At 38.5% G+C, this 26820-nt stretch overlaps 2 protein-coding genes across 6 annotated transcripts in view; one reads left to right on the top strand and one right to left on the bottom strand.

Moving 5' to 3' along the window:
• The window catches only part of PPM1E (protein phosphatase, Mg2+/Mn2+ dependent 1E), a 184944-nt gene extending 177041 nt beyond the window's left edge, over positions 1–7903 (top strand). The window contains exon 7 of the mRNA XM_036079409.2: positions 5409–7903. Coding sequence (XP_035935302.2) covers positions 5409–6463 — 1055 coding nt within the window. The 3' untranslated portion in view covers positions 6464–7903. The remainder of the gene's footprint in view (positions 1–5408) is intronic.
• Positions 7904–8048: 145 nt separating this feature from the next.
• Positions 8049–26820, bottom strand: part of TRIM37 (tripartite motif containing 37) — a 185973-nt gene continuing 167201 nt past the window's right edge. For 4 of the 5 annotated variants that reach the window (XM_078064567.1, XM_078064561.1, XM_078064554.1 and 1 more), the window contains 2 exons: positions 20476–20586; positions 17956–19230 (listed from right to left, as the gene is read on the bottom strand). In XM_078064567.1, the coding sequence (XP_077920693.1) occupies positions 19148–19230; positions 20476–20586 (194 nt within the window). In that variant the 3' untranslated portion in view covers positions 17956–19147. Of the gene's footprint in view, positions 8326–17955; positions 19231–20475; positions 20587–26820 lie in introns of those variants that run through there. The other variant, XM_078064549.1, reaches the window with a different exon arrangement.

The following is a 26820-nucleotide window of genomic DNA, read 5'->3' as shown; positions in this document are numbered from 1 at the left end:
GAACCTGAAATGGTAATTTATATTATCAGAGTGCTTATTATTGTTTAAAGTAACAATTAGATAATGCCTCTTTTATTTAATTAACCTATTCATTTATATACTTAAATTCCATTATTGAAAGGGAACTATATTAAGAAATGCAGAGCTTACTAGTTTTTTTTTTTTTTAATGGAAGCCTTTAATCTTTGGGACACAAATCTGCTTAAAACTACAGTGATCCGGGCGCCTGGGTGGCTCAGTTGGTTGAGCGACTGCCTTCGGCTCAGGTCATGATCCTGGAGTCCCGGGATCGAGTCCCGCGTCGGGCTCCCTGCTCGGCGGGGAGTCTGCTTCTCCCTCTGACCCTCCCCCCTCTCATGCTCTCTCTCTACCTTGCTTATATCTTTGTTTTCATTGAATTATAAAATGACATAAAACATTGTACTTTTTAGATGAAAACAATTTTTTTTTTTTTATGTGGAATATAGTGATTTGCCAGATAACCCTAGGGTTTCAAAGAATCTGCCTCCCTGGGACCTAAATTTTTCAAGAGAAGGGAAAGTCAGTGTAACTGTCTAAAACTTAGAGAGTAAACAGCTGAGCTGATTGGACAAAATGCAAGGGTGTAAGTTCAAAGATAGTCCTGTTTCTATTTTTGTTTAGCTTTGGCACCTGGGTTTATTATATTTTAGGCTTTGTGGCTTAGCTTCATTTCTGGTTTTTTAAAAAGAATAAATCAGTGTGTGTGTATCTTTATGGGTGATATGCATGCATACTACAGTTCTTCATTCCTGCCTCCTAAAGAAATTAAATGAAGTAATTTGACATAGGAATAATATGGATAAATGGAATTCACATGTAATCCCCCAGTTTTGCTTATTGTTACCAAAATATTCCAGAACATTAACAAAATCTCAGAGGATTGATTCAGTTTCACCAGTGATAGGAGTTCCTCCCACTCTTTGGGAAGGTGCTAGCAAGCTGTGAAGTGGCCCAAATGTGAGTAGCAGAAGGCTGAGAGAGAAAGCAAAAGCTGAAAGATCCTGCAAGTGCTTCTGAAAAAATGAGGGTTAGTTTTTATCTCAGACTGAGAGAGTTATTAGGAACTCTGGAATATGACTCCAGAGGGGAAACTTCTCATTTCTGAAACACACCCCCATGTAGAATTATTTCTGACGATTCCTCTTGATCTTACGGTCTTTGTCAAGAGTATCGAAAAGTATATTTAATGCTTGTCATAGAACCAACTTTACTAGAGAATACTTGCCTTTTCTTGCTTCTAAAAATATAACACAAGGGGAAACTAAAAGCAAGGGGAGAATGTCCTTGAATAAGAGACGGTCTAAGAGAGAATGCGGCAGACTCTATAGAGAAAGTGACTTTTAGGTTGGATGTGGAGGATAGTGTGTAGGGGAGGAAATTCCAGGGGGAGGAGGGTATAAATACATGGGCATCTGAAAAGGCACGCCATGTTTTAGGAACAGTAGCATGTACAGGAGGCGAGGGCAGAGGGTAGGAGTGATCAAAGTAAGTGTGGCGGCCGACTGTGAAGGGGCTTATATAGCCAGGCTAAGTAGTCTAGACTCTACCAGGTGAATAAGCCAAGAGGCCACATGATTCAGACTTATAACGTATTTGTGATGATGGTACGGAAGGTGAGATCATTCAGGGGCTGTTGATATAGTCTGTTACAGAGATGAGGGCAGCTCAAAAGGGATACAGAGGATGTATAAATTGATCAGACAGAAGTGACAGTTTCCGGGGGCAGAGGAAAGCTGATTTCCAGGTTTTTGACTTATGTGACTGAGAAGATGATAAAGCATTTGTAAAAAAGCAGCAGCAGTTTGTGGGGTGGGGAGGAGGGCAGATAATGAGTTCATTTTGGACATACTTTATGTTCTAGATACCTGTGTGATCTTTTAGGAGAGAACTGATATGCAGCTGGAAATACAGATCTGGAGCTGAGCAGAATTCTGAGTTGCAGATAAGAGATGTGGGAACTCATCCCATTTTGGCAATAATATTAGCAATCTGTGAAGTGATATTATATATAGTAGTTGAAATTATAGGTTTGGACAGTATTGCCCAGGAAAAATATGTAGTGTGATGAGAGACCAAGGATGAGACTCATTACTTACGGTAGAAATACACAATGAAGTCATGCCTCTAGGTTTGTGTGGCTCTGTCACTTTACAGGCTGTGGGCCTTGGGAAATTAATTTCTTTGTGTCTATCTGTTCCTTGGTAAAGTAAGAATAGTAACATTAAATGGCTCATGGAGTTTTTGTATTAAATGGTATAATACATGCACCATACTTAGAGCCCTGCCTGGCAGTTTTAGCACAAAATGATTAGTGCATTATTAAGTGAAGGAGCCAGTGAAGAAAATCAAGAAGGGATCAGAGATATACAAGTGGGCTATCACAGATACTAGAAGAGGGTTTCTAGAGTAAGTGGTCACAGGGTCAAGTGCTAGGAGAGGTCAAGTGAGACGTGGGTTAAAAAAAGACATGGAATTTTGAAAACCGTAACTAATTGGTAATATATGAGAGAAATGTTTTGGATGAGGAGACGGAAAAAACCCCAGAAAATCAGGTGACAGAAAATGAGTAACAACACAAAAGAACATGTATAGATTTAGTTTCTTGGGCAATTTAGTGGTAAATGAAATAGTGTGGTGGCCTGAGGGAAAAGCTGATTTGGGAAAGGGCCACTTTTATTATTTTTGATGTTAGGATAACGAGTTTAGATCGGAGTATGTTTGTAGGATAAAAGACAAGAGCAAGTAGAAGAGAAATTGAAGATGAGAGTGACAGAAGCCAGAGTCCTAGAGAGTCAGGTCCCAGAGCACAGGTGAGCTTTGAGGAGGAAGTGGAGACCTCTACTCCTGACACAATGGTAGCTTATGCGGTGGGTCTCTCTTGATGAAAACAAAAGGGCGGGGGTAGGGGGAGGGTAGAAACTGAGGGAATTCAGGCCTGATAAACTTAATTTTCTTTGAAGTGGGAAATTAGGCCATCTACCAAAATCCAGTAGCTTAATTGGAAGAGAGAGGTGAAGAATGTGAGAATAAAATCGGGGGCTAAACAGGGACAAGAAAAAGGACTCCTGAGCAGAGTTCAACTTTACTTAGAAATTAAGTGACACTTAAAGCTTTCAAAATAAAAAAGCTTTTCAACTGTTTTCCTCATGAGCCCTTCAGATTTATGATCCAAAGTTGACAGGGAGGCATGATATGTTTCCTAGCATATGGAGAGAGGAGGTTGAAGATAAAAGGATGTTGCCATTTTCACCATGAAATGGATAATCATGCCCTCCTACCAAATTTGGGGGCGAAATGTCATGAATTTGACATCCAACAGTAGAGCAGGTGAAAAGCCAGAATTTTGGCAGCATTTTCCCTGTGCAAATCTTTGTATGTTCTGTTCCAAACTAACAGTTGCAGTAGCCTTTTAATTGAAGCACTAAAACAAGATTTTTGGGAACAGTATGACTCAGATCACATTTATTTTTAGAGCTGGAATTCAGAAAATAATAATGATGATAATAATAGGTGGAGTAGAGGATGGGGAAATTTAGTAAAGCAGACTGATTGGTGGAGAACACTGAATCTCATGATTGGAAGTTGTGACTGATGCCTCCCAGTAGCCTGTGAGAGCTCAAGTATGAAATTGATGGAATCAAAACCATGTTTGAGGGAAGATGGTTCTGACAACTGTATGAAAAAGACTAGTTTCTTATCTAGTATCTTGTTGTTCAATGTGTCCCACACCAGTTCTAGCAGTTGTCTCTGGGGTGCCTATTGAGTTTTCTGGGCCTATTGGAGGATTAAACAGGGATGGGAAGTGTTGGAGAGAACTTTATGTGGGTAGGAGAGAACCTAGAACAGGTGATGACAGGGCCAGATAACTTACGTATAATTATCTTCATTTTATCATCCCCTAGTCCAAAAGCAGTTTTAGTACTGTAGAGAGGACAGTAACTGATGAGGGTCTGCAAGTAACAAATGCTAGGGTTTGGATCCAGGCAGTCTGACTCCAGTGCTGGCATCCTTAACCATTAAGCTGTATGTCATTACTTTACAAATGATAAAACATTTTACAAATTTTAACTACTGTTTCCCAATTATGGTACCCTAATCTAGGAATTATTGCTCAATACTGTTTTCTATGTAAAGAAGTAGTAAACGACCATCCCTTGTTGTATTAATAAGCTATATGGTTACTAAATAGGCTAGGGACCCTTTGGCTAGGCTCTCTCCAAGTACCCAGAGGAAAACAATGAATGTACAGTGAATGGATCGGGAAGTGCTCCAGATCTGAAAGATCCAGAATGCATTGCAGGTGATTAATTTTCTCCATAGTCTGGTGATAGACTGGGGAGACCTTGGGCCCACACTAGGCTAGGTTTCTATCTCCACTCCAAGCACCCCATATATAGCTACACATCACTGCTTAACAGTTGCCTCTGTGCCTTGCTTATGCTAATTCCTTCAACCGAGGGCCAGCCCTTCCCTGCCTGGTGATAACTAACTTATCCTTCAAGACCCAGCTCAAATGTCATTCTATAAGTAAGTGCATGAACTAAACAAAGGAGAAATAATGACCCAATAGGGCCTTGGGGGTTCTCACAGTTGTTCACAAGTGGAGAATGAACAACAGCAATAAAGACGGTGGGGGTTCGATCAGAGACAAATGAAGACAGCAAGAATATGGTAGTCCCTGAAGAGGAGAGAAATGTGGCCATACATTTTCCAGTTCTCTAGAAGTTACAAGTAAAGCGGCATTAAAAAGTAGAAAGCAAACTGGATTGGGAACCAAGAGACTAACATTCTAGTTCTCTTGTCTGAATCTTGGGATGACTTTTCCTGGCTTGAGGGGAGCTGGACTTGATTTTTAAAAATCCCTTGTAACTCAAACCTTTCTCTGTGCTAGCAGCATAAAGCTATTAATTTGAAAACAAGGACAGAAAATTAAGTATTTAATGAAGAGAATGACCACAACTTTGGTTTGTTTTTCAATGTGGACTTGTTCTCAGATCTCAATTAAATCAAACTTTACTAGTAAAAAAAAAGTAGATCTGTTAACCAACAAAATTTTTCTATGTAACACTGAATTTTTCAATGCAGCAAAAAACTTAGATTTGACATTTGTTGCCATGCTCAGCTAAGCGTAAATCATAGCTAGAGGCACAAGATTGAGTGTAAGCTAGTGAGAAATTAAGCCCAGTGAATGGCAATTATTTAACTAAGTAAGGAGTGAGCAGCATCTGATTAACAAAGAATTCAAGTATTTTATCTGAAACTAGTTTATAAATTCTTTCCAGTAAATTCAGATCAAAATCCAGTATTGTGATCAGTCACAGCATTGGCCATAAACATTCTTACATGCAAGGTAAACCAAAATCTGACTTCCTTTCTAATTCCCACAGGAGACGCTGAACATAAGCCATATATCTGTGGGGATGCAGATTCTGCCTCAACTGTTTTGGATGGAACTGAAGACTACCTCATTCTGGCCTGTGATGGCTTCTATGACACCGTGAATCCTGATGAGGCAGTCAAAGTTGTATCTGACCACCTGAAGGAGAATAATGGAGACAGTAGCATGGTTGCCCACAAATTAGTTGCATCAGCTCGTGATGCTGGGTCAAGTGATAACATCACTGTTATTGTGGTATTCCTGAGGGACATGAACAAAGCTGTAAATGTTAGTGAGGAATCAGATTGGACAGAGAACTCTTTTCAAGGAGGGCAAGAAGATGGTGGGGATGATAAGGAGAATCATGGAGAGTGCAAACGCCCTTGGCCTCAGCACCAGTGCTCAGCACCAGCCGATCTAGGCTATGATGGGCGTGTGGATTCATTCACTGATAGAACTAGCCTGAGCCCAGGGTCCCAAATCAACGTGCTGGAAGACCCGGGCTACCTAGATCTCACACAAATAGAAGCAAGCAAACCTCACAGTGCCCAGTTTTTGCCACCAAATGAGATGTTTGGTCCTGGTGCACCAAAGAAAGCAAATTCTATTAATGAGCTAATAATGGAGAAAAAATCAGTTCAATCATCATTGCCTGAACAGAGTGGTGCTGGAGAGTTTCCCTCTTTTAATTTGGGTTCAACAGGGCAGCAGATATACAGAATGGAGAGCTTGTCTCCTGTCTGTCCTAGGTTGGAAGATGAACAGTTCAAATTCCTGGGAAAGAGAGTTTCCAGATTGTCTCATTTACGCTATCGTTATTCAAAGAGACGGCACGGATTCAGGTTTAATCCAAAGTTGTATTCATTTATGTCTGCTCAAGAGCCTTCCCACAAAATAGGCACTAGTCTATCCTCACTTATTCGAAGTGGGAAGAGAACTAGGTTGTTCAGAAGTTTTCTGCCATGGAGGCAAAATATTTGGAAAGGATATAGTGCAAACATGAGGAAGCTCAGAAAGAGTAATGATATTCCAGATCCAGGCCTTCCCTGGAGCTACAAAATATAAAACTTCCTCTTTAAAGTAGGCTAGCTAGCTCTCCCCCAATAAAAACACCACTATCAGAGTAGAAACAAGGTAGACATTTCTGAAATATATGTGCTTCATTATGAAACCATGGATGGCTCAATTCTTAAATGTAAATAGATCTCTAGGAAACTCAAAGTAGTGTTTTCAATCTAAAACAAAACAAAGTATTGGCGGTTTCACTAGCAAAATTATACAACTGGTCCCTGTGATGTGTCTCCACACCTACATACGACCCCCACTTTACTACCCCTTCACATCACTAGTGGAAGTTTGTGAGTTATTTTAGTCAGGATATCTAGTGTTGAAATCTCAATGCAGGTGAAATCTGGTTTGATGTGCCTAATATTATCTATGGAAAACTTAAAGCAGAATCAGATGTAGTTGGGGGATGTTCCTCAAAAGACTGGGGACTATGAGGGAAACCCTCCCCTCTTTTTTCAGTTGGTAAAAGACTAAAAGCCATATGGGTTTTAATTGGTTACAACGAAAGTAGAAAACTACCATAAAAGTGTCATGTTTTCTGACTTGTGAGGTGGTATACAGTCAAAAAGATTTACTGATTTTTTTTCTTGTAACATAAAAGATAAAAATTTTCTGAATTAAAAAGTACTTCCTAGGGCTGTGTAGCTATTTGGGAGTTTCATAACCTGTTATGGTGCTTTTGGCGGGATTTTTATTATTTGTCATTTTAGAAGACCGCTGTCAACTGGTTTTAACCTATGATGCTATGATGTTTTCACTGTACCTTCATCTCAGGAATAAAACTGGTCTAACGGAGATGATGTTAGGTACAAACATACTAGAATCAAGTTGCCATTTAAAAAAGAAGAATCAAATAGTATTTCTATTTTTTCTGCCTTTTTTTTTTCTTCTTAAGTTCACAGACAGCAAAGGCATATACTACTACAAAATAAAAAGTGGTTTTGGAGAATGAAAAATATTGGTTTTAACTTCTCTAAAATTGTTTCCCCCAAGGGAATGAAATACCTGGTGTGAAAGAGGTTGAAAGTACTGCCTAAAGTGAGCCCTGAGGCCAAGTGCAAAGGAGAAGGCAGGTAAACAGAGCCTGAGGTCTGTTTAGTTATGAATGGAGAAAGCTCCACAGTCCTGCTACCTGCCGCTTCAGACTGCAGAGAGGATGTCTTTCTCATTTCAATACTTACATTTGATAATTTGAAGTTGTCTGCTTTTTGCCGTGTCTGTAGTTTGAAGCTAGAAGCGTATCTTCAACTAAAGACAGCAAATAAACTAGTAATCAGATTCAGTCAGTGAAGCAGCCTCTGATTCTCTTGAGAATCATGAATATCACCACATGACCTCTTTCCCTCCCCTAGTCGACTGTGGACCAGCCATGCCACTGGCTAGGAGCTGCCCCCTCACTCACACCACTGGGGGGGGGGGGCGGACCAAATGCTCTTGCCAAGAAATGTCCACGGCCTGTGTTTTTACAAAATAATACAATTACTCTCTTCCCCACACCCATAACGGAAACTCAGATTCCATAGCATATTCTGGACGCCAGTATAGCTCTAGCAAATACACAAGAACTTCACTTTAGCAATGATCAGATTAATCCGTAGGTTTTATTTTTAAAAATTTGGATATAAGTAGAGATTTTCAGTATTTCTCGTGATCTTGAAGTCATTTATTCTTTTTCTCAAGTCTTGCGACACATGGCTGAGAAGGAGGGAATAAATGTGGCTCCGACTACAGTACCAGAATCTTTTCACCAACCTGACGTTTGACCCTCATACACGGACCCCACTCACATCTGTCATTTCCTGAAGCCTAGATCTTGTTAACAACCCATCAGATGCAGTGTCAGTTTCAAATCAAATTATCTAAGGAAACAAGAAAGCAGGCAGCAGAATATTGGTACACATTATAATCCAAAGCACTTATCGAAATTAAATAATTTTTTCAAGATTTTCTATAGTTGTCCATTGCTACTATTTTTGAGCAGAATAAAGAAGGTGAAAGGAAAGATACAAATGATAGGTTTTTTCAGTGGGGAAAAATGGTTGGATAAAACTCAGATGAACACAGACCACATCCTTGAGGGTCTGAATTTCGTAGATCTGACTATATAAGCAGTGTTAATTCCATTTTTCATACCAGTAGCCCTCTAGAAAATAAAGCAAAGTAGTTCTAGTGTGGTCAACTTATAAACCAATATTGTGAAAAATAGCAACTATTCATTTGTTCACAACATGCATATTTATAGAGTAGTTAGGTACCATTTGTAAAGGTCCTTTAAAATTCTATAATATTAAAGTAGTGGTTATTGGTATGATACATGCTGCTCTTGGTTCCATAAACTAGGTAAAAAGCAGTGCTTTGTGAAATGCAGTGTTATATCTTAATGCCACTGGTGATAGAAAGTAGTTCCCTTCAGTTCAAATCCTGTGCCCTTATTTGCTGCTTGCTAATGTAAGCAATAAGTACCCCTCTAACTAATGGTATCTACACATTCTGTAACTTGTATTTAATGATGGTGTATCTGGTGATTGTAAAAATATTAGACAGTATAAAAGTATATATAATATATATTAACTGTTAATGCTGAGGTAATAGTCTGTGAATTACGTGTTTTGTACTTTTACTAATTGTGTAATTTAGTTGTGGTGAAAATCCTACACTCAATCCTTAAGAGTGACAGTATCCCTTTTTCAATTTAACATGATCTGCATCAATTTGTTTGCTTGCTAAAGTGTTGTTAGAATAGGAAATAGTAAAACAAATATGAACAAGAAAGTGTAGTACTCGTTAGGGAAAAAAGACTTCAAGTTACCAAATGAAGTCATTACAAACTCCTTGTACATTCACTGTGAGTTTCAAAGGGAATCAGTCCCTAACTTAAAGGTTTCCTTTGTTCACTTTCTAGATGTGTACTTTTGAGGGATATCTGAGGTTTAGCAACATTACAGCACCAAACACTGGGGCAATTAATCCCACTCACATCTGTGCTAAAGAGGATGGTGGAAACACATATGTATATACCTTTTCTTTACCTAGAAGTGCCATCCACTGTCCTTGAATTAATAAGATTAAAGTTTCTGTTGCATTTAACTAGGAGGATCCTTGAAAGTAACACCTTTTCCAAGGACAATGTCAACAATGTTAATGTCAACACTGAGTCTGAGTCTGACCACATTTATAGTGGTGTAATGTCAACGCGGTGGTATAGCGTCACGCCGCATCTTCTCGACAACCGTACTCCATTGTTGGAACACTGTGCCAGTAAGAAGTGCAACATCTGATGGGCAGACGAAAATGATGCATAAAGAAGTTCAGTGTTTACAGATAAAACTGCTGTGGTTCAAGTACTTCCTTCCCCATCAAAGGCTTGCCAAGGCTTTGTGAGAAAGTGATTTGTAAATTATTATTTTAGTGTTTAAATACAATGTATTCACTTGATGACCATTCTCACCTACGCAAGGCCATAAAGGGGAATGCTATAGCTTTGGTCACATCATCATTTCGGACAATTTTTCTTTGAATCATAAATTAGCAAAAGAACATACTTTTTTGACCTTTTAAAATCCTGTCATATTAATGGATAAATTACTCACCCTTCTGTTCTAACCTGTGAATAGCTTAAAAAAATTTTTTTTTCAAAATAAGATACCGCCAGTATTACCACATGACTATTTTCCAGACAAATGGTACTGTTTTGAAAAATAATTGTTACTTCATCTAGCAGCATTTTATCTTCTATTTTGAAGACTACTTATTGTACTAATTAGAAAAAAGCAAATAAAACTGGGAACTCCAGACTGATACAGCAGTTGTTCTGGAAAAGGAAATACTCTAATAAACTCTGATGTATTAGATAATCCACAGATACATCATTGTTAACTCTTACTCTAGGTGCTCTTTGGTGAGAGACAGGCTTTGTTCCCTTGTTCATAACATTTCTCTGCAAAGAATTCTCTATGGAGTGAAGCGAATGAAGTGAATCATTTCTTACCAAGTATATTTATTAATTTACAGACCTGCTCTACAGCTCACTTTTGAGTTCAGTTGTAATCATGAGTGATCCTTCATATTTTATTTATTAAAACTGTTCATTCAGGTAAGATGTATGTTGAAATTTTGCCAATACCTTAATAAAACCCAGCAATTTAAAACCATGAGTCATTTGTTTTTTTATTCAAAGGGAAGATAATTTACTTAGTGCTAAGGTTAATTATTGCAATGATGAACCTCAAACCAAGCACAACTCCCAACCTAGATTAATTCAGACTCTGCAATGCAAGTCTAAGCAGGAGGACAGACCTGCCCATTTTCAGGTGTAAAAACAATTCAAACGATCTACTGCCCTACACAAGATGTCACTTTCAACAAAATATATAAAGCCACATGAAAACAAAACATGTGTTCTGAAGACTGAAGAAATCATCAGAACCCAGACTCCAACCCTTAATAGCAAAAGCAATCTTGAGAAACAACAAAGCTGGAAGTATCACAATCCCAGATTTCAAGATATGCTCTAAAGCTGTAGTAATCAAAACAGTATGGTACTGGCACAAAAACAGTCCTAGTGATCAGTGGAACAGAATAGAGAGCCCAGAAACCCACAAGGTCAACCTATGACGAAGGGTAAAAGTACACAAGAGGGATAAGTCAGTCTCTTCAATAAATGGTGGTAGGAAAAATGGACCACACTCTTTACATGATATGCAAAAATAAATTCAAAATGGATGAAATACCTAAATGTGAGACCTGAAACCAAAAATGATTTCATTTATATGTGGAATCTAAAAAACAAAAAGCAGAAACAGACCCGTAAGTACAGAGAACTGATGGCTGCCAGAGGAGAGGGTAGTAGGGGCATGGGTGAAGGGGAGTGGGAGGTACAGGCTTCCAGTTAAGGAATGAGTAAGTCACAGGGACAAAAGGTACAGCATAAGTAATACAATCAGTTTTGGTATTGTAATAGTGTTTTATGGTGACAGATGGTAGCTGTCACTTGGGGGCATTGCATACTGTATACAGATGTTGAATCACTATGTTGTGTATCAATTATAAGTCAAAGAAAAAATACTCAACTCTGAAGAAAAAAAAAAAAGAACCAGATTCTGTTATGAAAATGGTGGACAACATATGCAAGATCTTATGGGCGATTTCAGCAAAGAGAAACTATAAATAGAAATGCTAGAAATGGAAAATAACAAAGATGATGAATGCTTCGGATTGGGTAATCGGTGGACTGTACGTGGCCGAGGAGAGACTCACCAAACTAAGATAAATCAACGTAAATTACCCTAACTGAAAAAGGCGTGGGCACAGATGCACAGTGAAGGGAAAACAAAGACACACTCAGAACAGAACATATAAGAGCTGTGGAACAATATCAGCCTAACATATGCATAACTGGAATCCTAGAAGGAGCAGAGAAAGAGATCTGGGCAGAAGGAATATTGGAATGATGGCCGAGAATTTCTGAAAATTTAATGACAGACCTCAAACCGTAGATCTAGGAACCTCAGAGAATACGGAGCAGGACAAGTACCAAAAACACACACCTAGGAAAAAGAAATCTCTTCCAGATGGTTTCACCGGTAAATTCTACCAAATATTTTAAAAATAACACAGATTCTATACATTCTCTTCAGAATAAGATGTTGTAAGGTCAGCATTACTCTGATACCAAATCAGATGAAGACAGAAAAACTAAACTATAGACCGATATCCCTCATGAATATAGATGCAGAAATCCTCAGCAAAATATCAGCAAAACCAGTATCACTTATTAGATATAAATAAAAAAATGCTGACAGTAGCAAGTGTTTATAGGATGCAGCTAGGACCCTCGTAATTTGCTGCTGGTGATGTAAAATGGCAGTGCCACGTCTACAAGAGTTCAGTAGTTTCTTATAAAGTGAAGCAGTACTTACCGCATAACTCACTGAGATGAGTTCTAACATTAACTACCTGGAGTTAGGCCAAATTTCACAGTTTAAGGGCAAAGTCCTCTCACTTCAAACACCAGCTGCCAAGTTCGGGGGTCCCCAGCCCACCCCCCTCACGTTTGAAAGTTTGCTAGAACGACTCACAGAGCTCAGGGAAATACTCTACTTACAATTACGGTTTTATTATACAAAAGGACAAACATCAAAACCAGGCAAAAGAAAGGACACACAGAGTGAAGTCTGGGAGAGTACCCATGTGAAGGTTCCTTGTGATCAGAGCATTTTATCCTCCCAAAACAATAATGGATGACAATACAGAATACTGCCTACCAGGGAAGCTCATTTGAGCTTCAGTATCCAGAGGTTTTACTGGGGTTTCATAAGGTAAGTGTGACTGACTCACTGGCAATGAGGCTGAACTATTCAGGCTGATATGAAGTGACTGTAGCCCCAATCCTCTAATCCCATGATTAGTCTTTCTGTGTGCCAGCCCCCCCACCTCCATCCTGAGTTATCTCATTAGCATAAACTGTCAGGACCCACCATAAATAACAAAGACACTTCTATCATTCCAGAAATTCCAAGGACTAAGAGGCTATATCCCAGGAACCAGAGACAAAGGCCAGCCAGATTCTTTATTACACACCCAGCAATCCCATTCCAAGGCATATATTCCTCTAAAGAATGAAAACTCATGTTCACACAAAAATCTATACACAAATGTTTGTAAGATTCATAATCACCCTAAACTGGAAATAACCCAAATGTCCTTCAAAGGGTAACTAAACTGTGGTGCACCCATACAGTGAAATACTACTCAGTAATAAAGGAAGTACATGATGGATGAAACTTAACTGCATTTTGTTAAGTGAAAGGCTGTCTATTGATTCTATTTACATGACACTCTGGAAAAGGGAAAACTAAAAGGACAGAGAACAGATCATGGTTGTCAGCAATTGGGGGGGGTGGGGAGGATTTGCCTAGCATGAGGGCATTTTGAGGGCGACTGAACTGTTCGATGTAGTATTATGGTGGCAGATACACACGACTCTGTATTTGGCTAAACCCACATACACTGCATTATACCTCAAAGACTGAATTTCAATGTCTGTAAATTTAAAGATTAACCAGGATATGTGGGGAGGACAAAATGCAGACTATAACAGATGAATCTTACTTTATTACAAATGAATCATATAATCACACTGACGAGGATGGTGCAGAAAGGAACTAATGTAACTCTGAATCTTAGGACCTAAATAACTTTGGGGGGAAGTGTTTGTCATGATACTGAAGGCTAAAAACAAAAAACTGTATACTGACGCTGTACTGTAGTTGGTAAATTTGTTCCTCACAAGGGTTATAGGTCAACAGTTCTGAAACTGCTTGGTTTGTATGTTACAGTTGAACAAGGAAGTAAATACACTGTGGCTAATGAGAGCCAGGCTGTTAGAGAAAGATCCAATAAATAAAAGGGAGGGCTAAAATGAGCGCTGTGGAGCTGGGACTGGTATCGTAGGCATCAATACAGACTCACGGTGTGTCTTCTTAAAACATTATTTACATATATGTATGTACAAAAATCTATAGAGCTGTGTTTGCGTAAGTATATAGGTGGTTTCTATTCTACCCTCTGAGAGGGGCTAGAAGCAGTGACACTCTAGTAACAGTAAGCACACCTTAACATCCCAATCTTACTTTCTAAATACCACTGTCCAAAAAAAAAAAAAGGTCAGAGAAAAGACAAGGTAAGCGTGGAGCACCTGGTGGGGCAGAGGAGGGAAAGGAGGAGGGAGGGTGGGAAGAAGGATGGAACATACCCAAAGGATACAAAAGCTAATCAGAATTTCCGATAGCTAAAACTGGAACTGTAAAATAACGATAATACTGGATCATAAAGAATAAAATAAATATCTACAAGCCCACACTGATAAATAAGTGGTTGAATAAAAAAACTAAATGGGGAAGAAGGGACTTTTCCTTACAGAATCCTAATAATGCATAAGAAATTAGGGAAATAGAAAATATTAGAACACTGCAGTAATAACTGTTGTAGGCAAGATCCACTGGTGGGTGCTAAAATTAGTAAGAGATAAAGCAAAAACAGAATATTTACATAGTCTCAAAGTATTTGCCCCGAATATTTAGTAATTACAAAGGGAAAAACCATAAATAGTGTGAATCCTAGCAAACATCACCTTGACCAAGTAATCAAGATTAACATCATCAAAATAAGTATCTGCATTATATAGCCCCTGATACAATGCACTGAGAAGGGCACATCACCTCTGTGGTAGCCTTTCCAATAATGCTTCATCTCAGTTAAATACGAGAAAATATCAAACAAACCCATATAGGGGAACATTCTAGAAAATAACTGCTCTCTTTAAAAATGTCAAGGTCATGAAAGACAAGGAAAGATGAGGAACTGTCACTGACCGGAGGACACTAGGGAAACATGACAACTAAATGCACTGTGGGATGCCGGACTGGATCGTGGAACAGAAAAAGGACATTAATGAAATAACTGGTAAAATATGAACGAATTCTGTAGTTAACAGTACTGTAAACAAGACTAATTTCCTAATTTTGATTACAGTTCTACAGTTAGAGAAGACGTTAAGAAAAGAAGAAGCTGAGTAAGCTGGGTAACGGGTATATGGAAACTCAAGATTTTTTATCTCTTTTGTAACTCTAAAATTATCTCAAAATAGAAAGTTAAAAAAAAAAAAGGGCAGTCTTTAGCTTTTTAATTATTAGGTATAAAAATGCTGGGTTTGGTTCAAGTGTGATGAATTGAAAAATGTACTAGGACCAGCAATGCACTGCATCCTTGCCAGTGGTGTTGAACCTTGAGAGAATCACCTACCCTCCCCGAACTGCATGTTTCTCTGCCAAATGGGTCCGACACTCAAATCATCTACCTCAAAGGTTTACTTAAGGATTCAATGACACAGTTGGTCAAAGTTGTCCAGAAACAGTATGTTTGTGCACAATGCAAGCATTAACTACTATATCCTTAGGCCTAAGAGAACACATTTATTAAGAAGGAATTTTCCAGGAACAAATGTGAGAATAATGCTAAATACTGGCGGGACCTGGCTGGTGCAGTCAGTAGGGCATGTGACTCTGGGGGCATTGAGTTCGAACCCATGTTGGCAGTAGAGTTTACTTAAAAAACAAAAACAAAAAACAAAACTAAATACTGAAACAAGGCAACGGTGGAAGGAAAGACTAAGAGCTACTATGCTCTTCAGTTAAAAGGGGAAAAGTATAAAGAAAAAAAAGGAAAAGGAAAAGGAAAGGAAGAAAGAAAGAAAAGATGGGGACTGTTAGGATATACAAAGTGCCAGAAAGTAACAGCAGAGTAGAGGGATGCTTGAGGCACAGACTGCATGCAGGTGATGAGAGTTACAAGTAGGAGAATTGGGGGGTGGGGGGGGAGAGATTTCTTTTGAGCCAAATCTCTTGCAGATCAGATCATGAACCACCACTGGGGGGAGAGGGAAAAGGAACTGGTCCCTTCGCCTGTGACTTCTTCCCTCACTCACAGCGTCCTAGAATTTAGCATAGCCAAGGCAGGCACACCACATCAAGAAGAGGGAAAACACAAGGCTTCCCGGCACCACGGAGCAATCTGGTGCAGATTTAATATATTAACATGGCTAGAAACTGGGAAAGGAATTCTATTTTTCAATCCCACTACTAAAAGCTAACAGGTCCTTCATCTTTGAAGAAATCTTTTGGTCTTTCAGGCTTCTTATGAGTCTATAATGGGATAGTAGCTGCCCATCACCCCATACCACAAAACAAAGCACAAAAGAACTAATCAAATGTTTCGTCTTTTTGACTTAAAAATGTTTTAAGTCTAAACCTTCTATACTAAAAACACATGAAGTTCCCATTAATATCAACAGAGCAGAGGCCAACAAATCTTATCTGTAAAGGGTGTGAGAGTAAATATTTCAGGCTCTGGGGCCAATAGGTTTCCTTAGCAGCTACTCCACTTGTAGGGCACTAGCAGCTACTGATAATCCATAAGTGAACAGATGTTAACTGTGTTTCATAACCACTTTGTTTACAAAAACAAAGAGTGGTAGGGATTTGGCTCAAGGACAGTGGTTTGTCTACTAACAGAGAATGCCAGACACTTGTTAACTGAATCCCAAAGGTCTTCTTCAACGGACTGTGAGAATTTATACATGCTGCATATTTCTTACTATTTTATAATTCTCAAACAACATGACATGAAATAAGCTGGAGCCCAACAAAATAGACATGATTTTCTTCACCACAGTGGAACTGCTTCTGAGTACTCATTCTGTCCTTTAGTTATCTACCAGTTTGTTTTTGATTTTTGGTAAAACCTGTTGTCAACTTTAATTACAAAATAGAGGATTTTATACCAGGAGGGCAAGTTCAATATCATTTCTTTAGAACCTTGCATTTTTTGCTTTTCAAGAGATAGATTTTATTCTTAAATATGGAATCAGAATATGGTACAAATAGGTTCCTAAAATACACGAGAATATACCAATTAAGCTCAAAATATTTTCCCTCCAAAGTTTTGGTGCAAGTATAAAGAACTAAATACCTTCAAATTTTCCTACAGCTGTAACAACCAAAAATAGTCTTGCTGATATAGTGAATTCAAATTCTACCAAATTAAAAGGGTCTCAACCAGCTCTCAATTCATCAAAATAAGGGCAGCACTCCTGATTTTTATACATAACTTGAAAGCATAAGGAAAGCCAGAAAAATTCTCAAGATCCAAATATACCACAATCCAAGTATCACTATTCCATTCTAGAGAATCCATGGACAAAAAAAACCAAAAAAACAAAAAAACAACAACTCAAGGTCATGAAAATTAAAAGCAAAGGTTAACAACATTTGGATTTAAAAAAGTGCACCTCCTCCCAATAAAGGGCAGAGGGATACCCCAAAATGCTACTGTGTAGATTAATGACCCAAGAGAATCTCCTGATTAAAGCACCCATGCTTAAGTATTTACAAGTAATTTCCCCAAATGAATAGTCTTTTCTCAGGCTTTTCTTAGTTCTTAACCACATGTAGTTTTCCATATTTTGAAAACAAACAGGATATAAAGATATATGGGTTCTGAGTTCTATATCAAATATAAGTTTAAAAAGAGCTGGCAATAGCAAGAGATTCAAAGTAGTCAATCATATTTGTGTTTGTGGATTCCAACTGATGAGTCTCCTTAAAAGAATGTATCAGTAATGCCTTAGAGTATTACTGCCTGATAAACCACCTAGTAACTACAACAGCATGCCAACACTTAGCATGTTAGTAAGCGAATGTTAAATTTTTACTTCTTATATGATTATAGTACTTAAATATTTCCAACTAACTTTTAAGGAGAAAAAGTACCCATATATATTACCAAGAATCTAAGTAAGTCTCTTAATTTCCCCATGCATTTACTAACAGTCTACTCAGCTTAACAGCCTCTATCATACACAGGTAATGTGAATAGGAAAAAAACCCGGGGGGGGCTTCCTGTCCCACTTTTAATAAACTGCAGAGGCATGATATTTTCTCAAGTTCATTTTATTAACAAAAAGTGCGAACCATTTTGAACAAAAGCAAACCATGAATCACAGCATTTGGCAAGACATTAGACATGGGAAATAAGTAAAATAGAAGTAGATGAGGCGCCTCTCACGTGTGTATTATATTCATGCTTCTTCAATAGTCTTATCAACTTGCAGTGTAATTTTCACAAATAGTATAGCAGATCAAACACAAATGTAGGAGCACGGTGGAAAGTCTGGCAATTAATTTGGGCTAATTGAGTATGAAAGTAAACATTATACCACAGTTTCAAGTAAACCACTGTGCAGTATGTATGAATCTTTAAATGTATTGACACTGAAACCAATGTCCAACTAATGAAAATAAAAGAGAAAAGAGGGTTTTAAAATGCTTGTTGCACTATAGTTGTTTAGTAAAAGGTAGGAAAAAAAAAAGAAGTAATTTTAAATGATCTTCCATGTGTTCATATGATTGGGAAACATAACCAATTCACATGAACTTCACTCATTTAGAATTATATTTGTAAAAGTCATACAACAGAAAGATTATGTGCCAATAATCAGTGTGCCTGCACTTGAACAAACAAGAAAAGGTAAATAAATTAACTTTAGTCAGCCAACATACTCCGAAGAGGAGACTCAGTCTAGTTTTGCTTTAGTTATTCACATAAAGTATCTACAGGGCAGAATCTACAAATAAGTAATTTTTCTGTTCCCTAATTTACAGGCATTAATGAAGCTATAAACTATAATTAAAACCCAAAATATAAAGGTGGTCATTTAAACACAACTGAGCATCTAGCCACAGACAGAAGAGCACTGAGGATTAGCAGGCTACCGAGCACATGCACTGTTTCTACATACACTGTGTGGCAGTTAATCACCTTTCCACTGTAGTAGACAAACTTCCTTTTATAAATATACTAACTTACTAAATTAATTGAGGACTACACTGTTAATTCATTACATTACACAGAATTCTTCTTCCCACGCTGTTAATATTTTCCTGCGTACTAATGTCATATACTACAATTGTGCTACTTTCTGAAGTTTCAGCATTACTATTTCAGGTAGAGATGATGAAAAAATAAGACCAAATCTGATTATCTGACTGATGACAAATTTGAGCACCAACTACAGCAAATCTCAGGGTCAAGGTAGCTTGCAAGTCAGTTCTCTTGATTTGAAAATTACCTTCCGCTGTTTCCATCAGTATTAAAGCTGAGGTCTTCCGGGCCTATTTGTTCACCATCAGGAAAACTGGAATGCGTATCTAAGATAAAAATTTAAAAGCAGATAATAGTATTTAAGGACCAGTATTTTCTTTTCCATGTCTTTAAATCTTACCAAGCATATTATTTAAGCGATAAAGATGTACTGGGTTGTAGATAAACCTCTGTCTTCAAAGAATTTGTGATCGGAGTCAGGTATAAGCAAGCACAAAGGGAAAATAAACGAGAAAAAGTAAAATGTGTAATACCCTCAAATTAGAAGAGGAAAGGCACTGCCTAACTTTGTCCTCCTGGGGACACTGTGGGAGCAGCTGAAGAAGGGAAGAGGAAATGAGGAGGCTGTATGTACTCTGAAGACTAACTCTGTAAACATAAAATGTATTTTAAAGCAAATTAAATTATACCTGCAGATATCACTACAAACCTATCAGCACTCAAAATAACTTGCCCAAAATTTGGCGGCTTCTTTCAGAAACAGAGAAAATTACTAAAAGTGTCATAATACTTAAAAAATCATCCAATGCTTAGCTCTGTTTTGAAAAAGACACTAGAACATCAGGGAAATCTGTAAAATTATAAAGCTGACAACTAGCATGAGCCTGACAATGTTGTGATTCCAGGAAATCTTGCAGAGGAATGCTCAGACGTCTCTGGATAAAATACTGACAATGGGTGGTGGATGTTAGCTAAACTTACTGTGCTCATCATTTCACACTGTATACATAATATCAAATCATTAGGTTGTACTCCTAAAACAAAACAAAGCAAAAATACTAACAATGACTTTCTCTCAGTGAGTTTTATTCCTAAAACTATTTTGGGAGGAAGAGGAAATTTAAAAAACGATGCTTCCCTCAACTAAATGCATTTCTAAGAAATCAGGAAAAATCTTTTAAAAAGTTACCTTATTGGCTAGGCTAATAACATCTAATAACATCTGAACCCCCCCCCCCAGGGATTGACAAACATTTTCTATACAAGGGCACACAGTTAAATATTTAGGCACTGCAGGCGACAAACTGCCTCTGTTGAAAAGTCTTCTCAGTTTTGTTTTTATTTTAAACAACTCTGTACAACCCAGAAGCTATGCTCAGGTGCCCTGCTCCACCAAGCAGCAGCCCGCAGGTGTCTGACCAGCCGGGATACCTATCGGTATTCACCGTATTGTTTACCCCATAGAATGTTGTCTCTCAAATGACAATAATTAAAAAAGAAAAAGCAGCAGCAGCTGCAGCAGCAGAAAAGACATTTCATTAATCTCTGTAAAAGGACACCAGGTGCTGCACCTTCATCTGGGGGCTGCGCCATGAAAGAGTCATCGAATCCTCCCATGCTGGCGTGCTCTTCCTGCTCCTCGTTCTCAGTGTCACATTCAATATCGCTGTCACTACTCATTCCTGGCAGGAAAGAAGGGGAGAACGTGTTTCTGGCAAGAAACCACTGCAAGTGAAAGGAAAAAGAAGTCTCCTCATCTACTAAACAGAGACTCCTAGTGAATTTTACACTGGATGCCGAGACATTGTTAAGACACCAAACAGACGACAAATAAAGAAGTAACCACACAGGGCGCCTGGTGGCTCAGTCGTTAAGTGTCTGCCTTAAGCTCGGGTCATGATCCCAGGGTCCTGGGATCAAGCCCCGCATCAGGCTCCCTGCTCCGCGGGAAGACTGCTTCTCCCTCTCCCACTCCCCCTGCTTGTGTTCCTGCTCTTGCTATCTGTCAAATAAATAAGTAAAATCTTAAAAAAAAAAAAAAAAAAAAAAGAAGTAACCACACAAACCTCAGTTCTCTTTAGTTATTTAGAGCAGTGGTTTTATTTTTGTTCTCAAAGATTAAAACTGCCCTTTCTACAGTATCTGCAAGTAGTAATTTGAGACCAGTATTAATTTCATTGCACTGAGAATATTTTTTCCAAAGCAAAGTTTTTTCTAGAGACTTTTAATCCTGATTTAATATAAATGTAATCGTTTCTAGCCTAAAACATATATAGACACATTTATACTTACATGTACATGTGTGTATAAAAAATTCCAATAATTCTAGCAATAAATGAGGTACTATCCCATTTGGGCCTCTAATTTTGTTTTTATGTGTATCAGCTGATTTTTATTTATTTTTTTAAAGATTTTATTTATTTGACAGAGAGAGACACAGCGAGAGAGGGAACACAAGCAGAGGGAGTGGGAGAGGGAGAAGCAGGCTTCCTGCAGAGTGGGGAGTCCAATGCGGGGCTCGATCCCAGGACTCTGGGGTCCTGACCTGAGCTGAAGGCAGACGCTTAACGACTGAGCCATCCAGGTGCCCCCTCAGTTGATTCTTAAAAGAAAAAATCTATAGAAAGTGCTTCTGTTTCAACAAGACAGTGATCAAGAAAATCTGAAAATCTTTCTGCTACAAACCCTTATAAATGCTAGAGAAAATATGAACTTAAAATATTAATTTAATGAACAGCCACATTTAAAGGAAATAAAGGAAAGACACAGGTGCCAAAACAAAAGAAGAAAACTAATGGGTCAGATGCTACCATAGCCCTGAAGAATTTGATGTGACCATCAAATCTGATGTGACCATTTGATGTTAACGTTCCCTTGGATCCACCATTGAAAGGGAGTTGAGTGACTAAAACTTCACTCCCTGCATAAAGCTAACATTTTTGTTGAAGAGACAGACTAGAAAAAGTCTGCCTACTAAATACAGTCTCTTGTCTGTTTCTGCTGGGCTCAGCTCATCTAAGAATTCAAACTAAGGCCTGTGTGACTAATTTAGGTTTGGGATTGAAAGTTGAGGTTCAAATCTCAGCAAATTAACATAAAAATTGGTCAGGAGCTAGTGTTATTTAAATAAAGCAAATGTAAAATCTCTGGAGGAAAGGTTCTAGGTTAAGATGGAATAAGCACATTCCATCCCATCTTTCCCACTGAACAAAGCTATAAAACCTGGATAGAATGCAAGGGGGGTGGGGGGATGGGTTAGCCTGGTGATGGGTATTAAAGAGGGCACATACTGAACGGAGCACTGGGTGTTATACACAAAACAATGAATCATGGAACACTACATCAAAAACTAATGATGTAATGTATGGTGATTAACATAGAAAAAAAAATGCATGAAGCAGCTATTTTCTTTAAATGTCTTTTTTTTTTAAGATTTTATTTATTTGACAGAGAGAGAGACAGTGAGAGAGGGAACACAAGCAGGGGGAGTGGGAGAGGGAGAAGCAGGCTTCCCGCAGAGCAGGGAGCCCGATGCGGGGCTCGATCCCAGGACCCTGGGATCACGACCCAAGCCTAAGGCAGACGCTTAATGACTGAGCCACCCAGGTGCCCTTTTAAATGTCTTTTTAAAAGATTTATTTATTTGAGAGAGAGAGAGAGAAAGAGAGCGAGCACACACATGCACTCCCAAGGGGGGGGGGGCAGAGGGAGGGAATCCTCAAGCAGGCTCCACGCCCAATACAGAGCCCCACGAGGGGCTTGATCTCACGACCTGGAGATCATGACCCGAGCCAAAATGAAGAGTCGGACGCTCAACCAACTGAGCCACCCAGGTGCCCCATGAAGCAGTTATTTAAGGATTCTGAAAAGTAAATAGGAACAGGCATATTGATGTAGACCAGAACTTGAAGTACCACCAAACTGGCAGATTTAAATAAAACCCAGAGTCTCATAATATCATATTAAAAATATTCAGGATACAATCCCGAATTACTTCAGCATATGAAGACCCAGGAAAAGACAATCAACAGACATCAATCAGTGAACACTCTTGAAGCATTAAAAACAACCAAAAAACAAAACAAAACAACAAAAAAACACTTCTCTGGAGGGAAGCTTCCACAATCCTTATGATAACTCATAAGAATTTCACGGGGGGAGGGGGGAAGAAAAGATTTTTTTTAGGGGTGGGGTAGGTGGGACAGAAAAAGAATCAGAAAGGTATGTTCCAATCAAAATTTACAAAACAAACAAGGTAGATAATCCACCTGAAATAAGAGTCAAGCAGATACACAAATAGGATACCACCATGAATTTTTCATAAACTGAAATAATGGCCTGTTTAACATGAAAAAGGGAAGGATAATTTTTTTTAAATTTCTACACAAAAAAATAAAATTACTACACAGACTTTCCAGAAATGAAAGATACAGTCATTAAAATTTAAATATTAATAGATGGATTTAAGCAAGGTTGAAAAAGAGATCAGCAAATTTAAAGACAGAACCGAGGAAATTAAACAGAATATTAAAAAAATAGGAGATGAAAATCATTAAAAAGTGGTTAAAATATAAGGGAATAAATGGTAATAGTTCCAACTGTGTCAAATAGACTGCCACAGAGACAGCAAAAATAACAAAGGAGAGATAATACATTAAGAGAAAATGGCTGAGGGGCTCCTGGGTGGCTCAGTCGTTAAGCGTCTGCCTTTGGCTCAGGTCATGATCCCAGGGTCCTAGGATCAAGCCCCGCAGTGGGCTCCCTGCTCCGCGGGAAGCCTGCTTCTCCCTCTCCCACTCCCCCTGCTTGTGTTCCCTCTCTCGCTGTGTCTCTGTCAAATAAATAAATAAAAATCTTAAAAAAAAGAGAAAATGGCTGAGAATTTTCCAGAATTAATGAAACACATTCTGAACTGAATGAAAATAAAAAATACAACATATCAAAATTTGGAGGATACAGCTATAGCAGTGCTTAAAAGGAAATGTATTAAAAGGTTACATTAGAAAAGTAGAAGGTCTCAATGATCCAAGCATCTACATTAACTAGAAAAAAAGAGCAAATAAACTCAAAGCAAATAAAGGAAGTAAATATAGAATAAATAAAGTTAACAGGAAAACAACACAAAAAGAAATCAGTGACACAAAAAGGCAGTTCTTTAAAAAGATTAACAAAATTGAAAAGCTTCTAGGCAGACGAAGGAAAAAGGGAGCAAAATTACTAATATCAGGAATGAAAGAGGTGACATCACAACAGATTCTACAGACATTAAAATGATAATAAGGGAACAGTATAAACAACTTGATGCTCATGAAATCAAGAACATAGATGAGATGAACAAATTCTTTGATAGATGCCAACTACCAAAGGTCACTCAGGTAAAAACAGACAATGTGAATACGTATTTTAACTACTAAAGAAATAGAACTTAAAAGAACTTATAACAAAAAAAAATGGTAGTCCCAGATGGCTTGATGGGTGAATTCCTCCTCTTCTGTTTTCAAGAAGAGTTTGTGTAGTACGACTTCTCCCTTAAATATTTAGAAGACATAGGCTGGGTGTATGGACATTTCTGAAATATTGTTCAGCAAAGAAAAAAAAACCCAACACTTTCTTGCTGTAAAAAGCCAAGTGTGAGTTTAGAGACAAAACCAGCTACTTCCATGAGGCACCACCTCCACCTTGTGGCCCTTCATGGAACTGTTGCTAAAAATCCTAAAACCCACTTGAATTGCAATTTCTAGGCACAGGCACTAGTGCTTCTGAATTCCTGACAGATTCACACACAAAGAAATGGAATTCTCTGGATTCTCAAGAATTCCCAAAATCTTAAGTTATTCTTTAAATTCATTTTCATACTCTTTACTCATTACAGATCTTTAAAAAATTAATTTATAATATTTAAAAGAACTGTAGCCTACACTGATTATTCAAATACTAGAAAATGCTGTGAACATTGAGTAGAGTAGTATTCAAATAATGTAACATTTAGAACTCTTAGCAAGGTTTATAGCACTACATACAATCACATGTTGAAAATGCCAATTTAAGAATTATTTTGCTTCCCAAACTTCCTATTTCTTGGAATGCCACTTGTAGGATTCCTATGAAGTGTAGTATAAACTTATTTATATAGTAGCAGACAGGGCCACGAACACACACTTAGGGAGGTTCCCTAGCTTTGTGAATGTAATGAGAAAGAAAAATTAGTCTCCTCACACCTAGCTTTACTGCTGGCCTACTGAGTCAACAGGTCCTTCACAACCCATTGCCTTCAATAAGTGAGGGAGTAAATACACATAAGGTCAAATACCTGAAATCAAACTAGCTGATGTCAATCAACAGACCACAAGCTATTTCCTGTGCTTTGCCCCATATATTGCAATGTCTCCCCACTAATACCTAAAGAAAACTAGTGATATTTTACCAACTCTCAGCAGTCTGAGTATTAGACCTTTCTTAATCTCACCAGGAGGTGTCAATAGGTTTTCATATAACTGGCTGTCACTGATTACAAGATACCATTAAATATAAGATGCCACAGAGATGTTAATGTGGAAAACAAAATCTGCATCTTACAGTAAAAGTTGGAGTATTACTGTAGCAATCATCTACCACATTTTTTGAGCATCCACTATATACTAGGACTAGTTAGTACAGTACTTATTTCTAATGCCCTTATGCACGGGTGCTCAGATGTCAGATGCTGGGAAATATACGAACCACTTAGTGCAGCAGACTCTACTATTTCACCTGCCTCGCTCCTGTCTAATATGGAACCTCACTACTGTTCAACTATCTCCCCTCTTCCATGTGGCCATGTGGAATGGGTCAAGGAGGGGAACCAAAAGTTTAGACTTTGCCAAGTTTCCTTTTTTTGCCAGTGATTAAGACATATAAGAGGATGTTAGGAAGTTGTTAAGGTACTCTGACAAAGGTTTTCCTTGTTGATAGAGATATATAGAATGAAATAATCCTCCTGTATCCCCAGAATTTTATTCTGACGCTATATGAAGTTTGAAGTTGCAGCAACCATCTTGCCATCCTGAGTGGGGCTAAGCCATTGAGAATGGCAGTGTGAAAGATGGGGGAAAAAATGAGTTCTTGAGGACATTAAACAGCTGTTTTCCAACCCTGAAACTGCCCTACCACAGTTGAGACTTCATGTTAATACAAGAGAGTAAATCTTCCTTTTTGCTTAAGCCAGCTGATTTGAGTTTTTGTAACTTTTATTAGAATCTTTTTGGGGGGGGGGTGGAGGGAGAGAGAATCTTAAGAAGGCTCCACACCCAGCGTGGACTCTGATGCAGGGCTCAATCTCATGCCCTGAGATCATAACCTGAGCCAAAACCAAGAGTCAGATGCATAACTGACTGCACTACCCAGGTGCCCCAGCCGCCCCTTCTATTAAAATCTCTTAACCGGGGGCGCCTGGGTGGCTCAGTCGTTAAGCGTCTGCCTTCGGCCCAGGTCTTGATCCCAGCGTCCTGGGATCGAGCCCCGCATCAGGCTCCCTGCTCCTCGGGAAGCCTGCTTCTCCCCCTCCCACTCCTCCTGCTTGTGTTCCTGTTCTCGCTCTCTCTGTCAAATAAATAAATAAAATCTTAAAAAGAAAAAAAATCTCTTAACCGGTATCCCAAAAGGGATCAGCTATGGCATAGCATCAGACTTTGTATTCCTCTTTTAGATAGGCTGCCACTAAGATTTGTAACAGGCATACCATGGCTTTTCCCTGGGATGGGTTTATTGATATCCTTGACTTAACTGAAAGGAGATCTGTGCTACTTCAATAGGAACTCAATCAGAGCATACTCTCCAGGTGCAGAATGAGCAAGGAAGACACTGGTCTACTCCAAGAGTTCTGCAGGGAGGGTATCAACTGGCAGCAGCAGCAGGGCTGGGGGTGGTGTCAAGCTTTT

The sequence above is a fragment of the Halichoerus grypus genome, chromosome 2 (genome assembly GCF_964656455.1).
Source record: "Halichoerus grypus chromosome 2, mHalGry1.hap1.1, whole genome shotgun sequence".
Classification (NCBI taxonomy): Eukaryota; Metazoa; Chordata; class Mammalia; order Carnivora; family Phocidae; genus Halichoerus; species Halichoerus grypus.
Note: the sequence above shows the minus strand (reverse complement) of the source record. Positions and strands in the feature narration are given on the sequence as shown.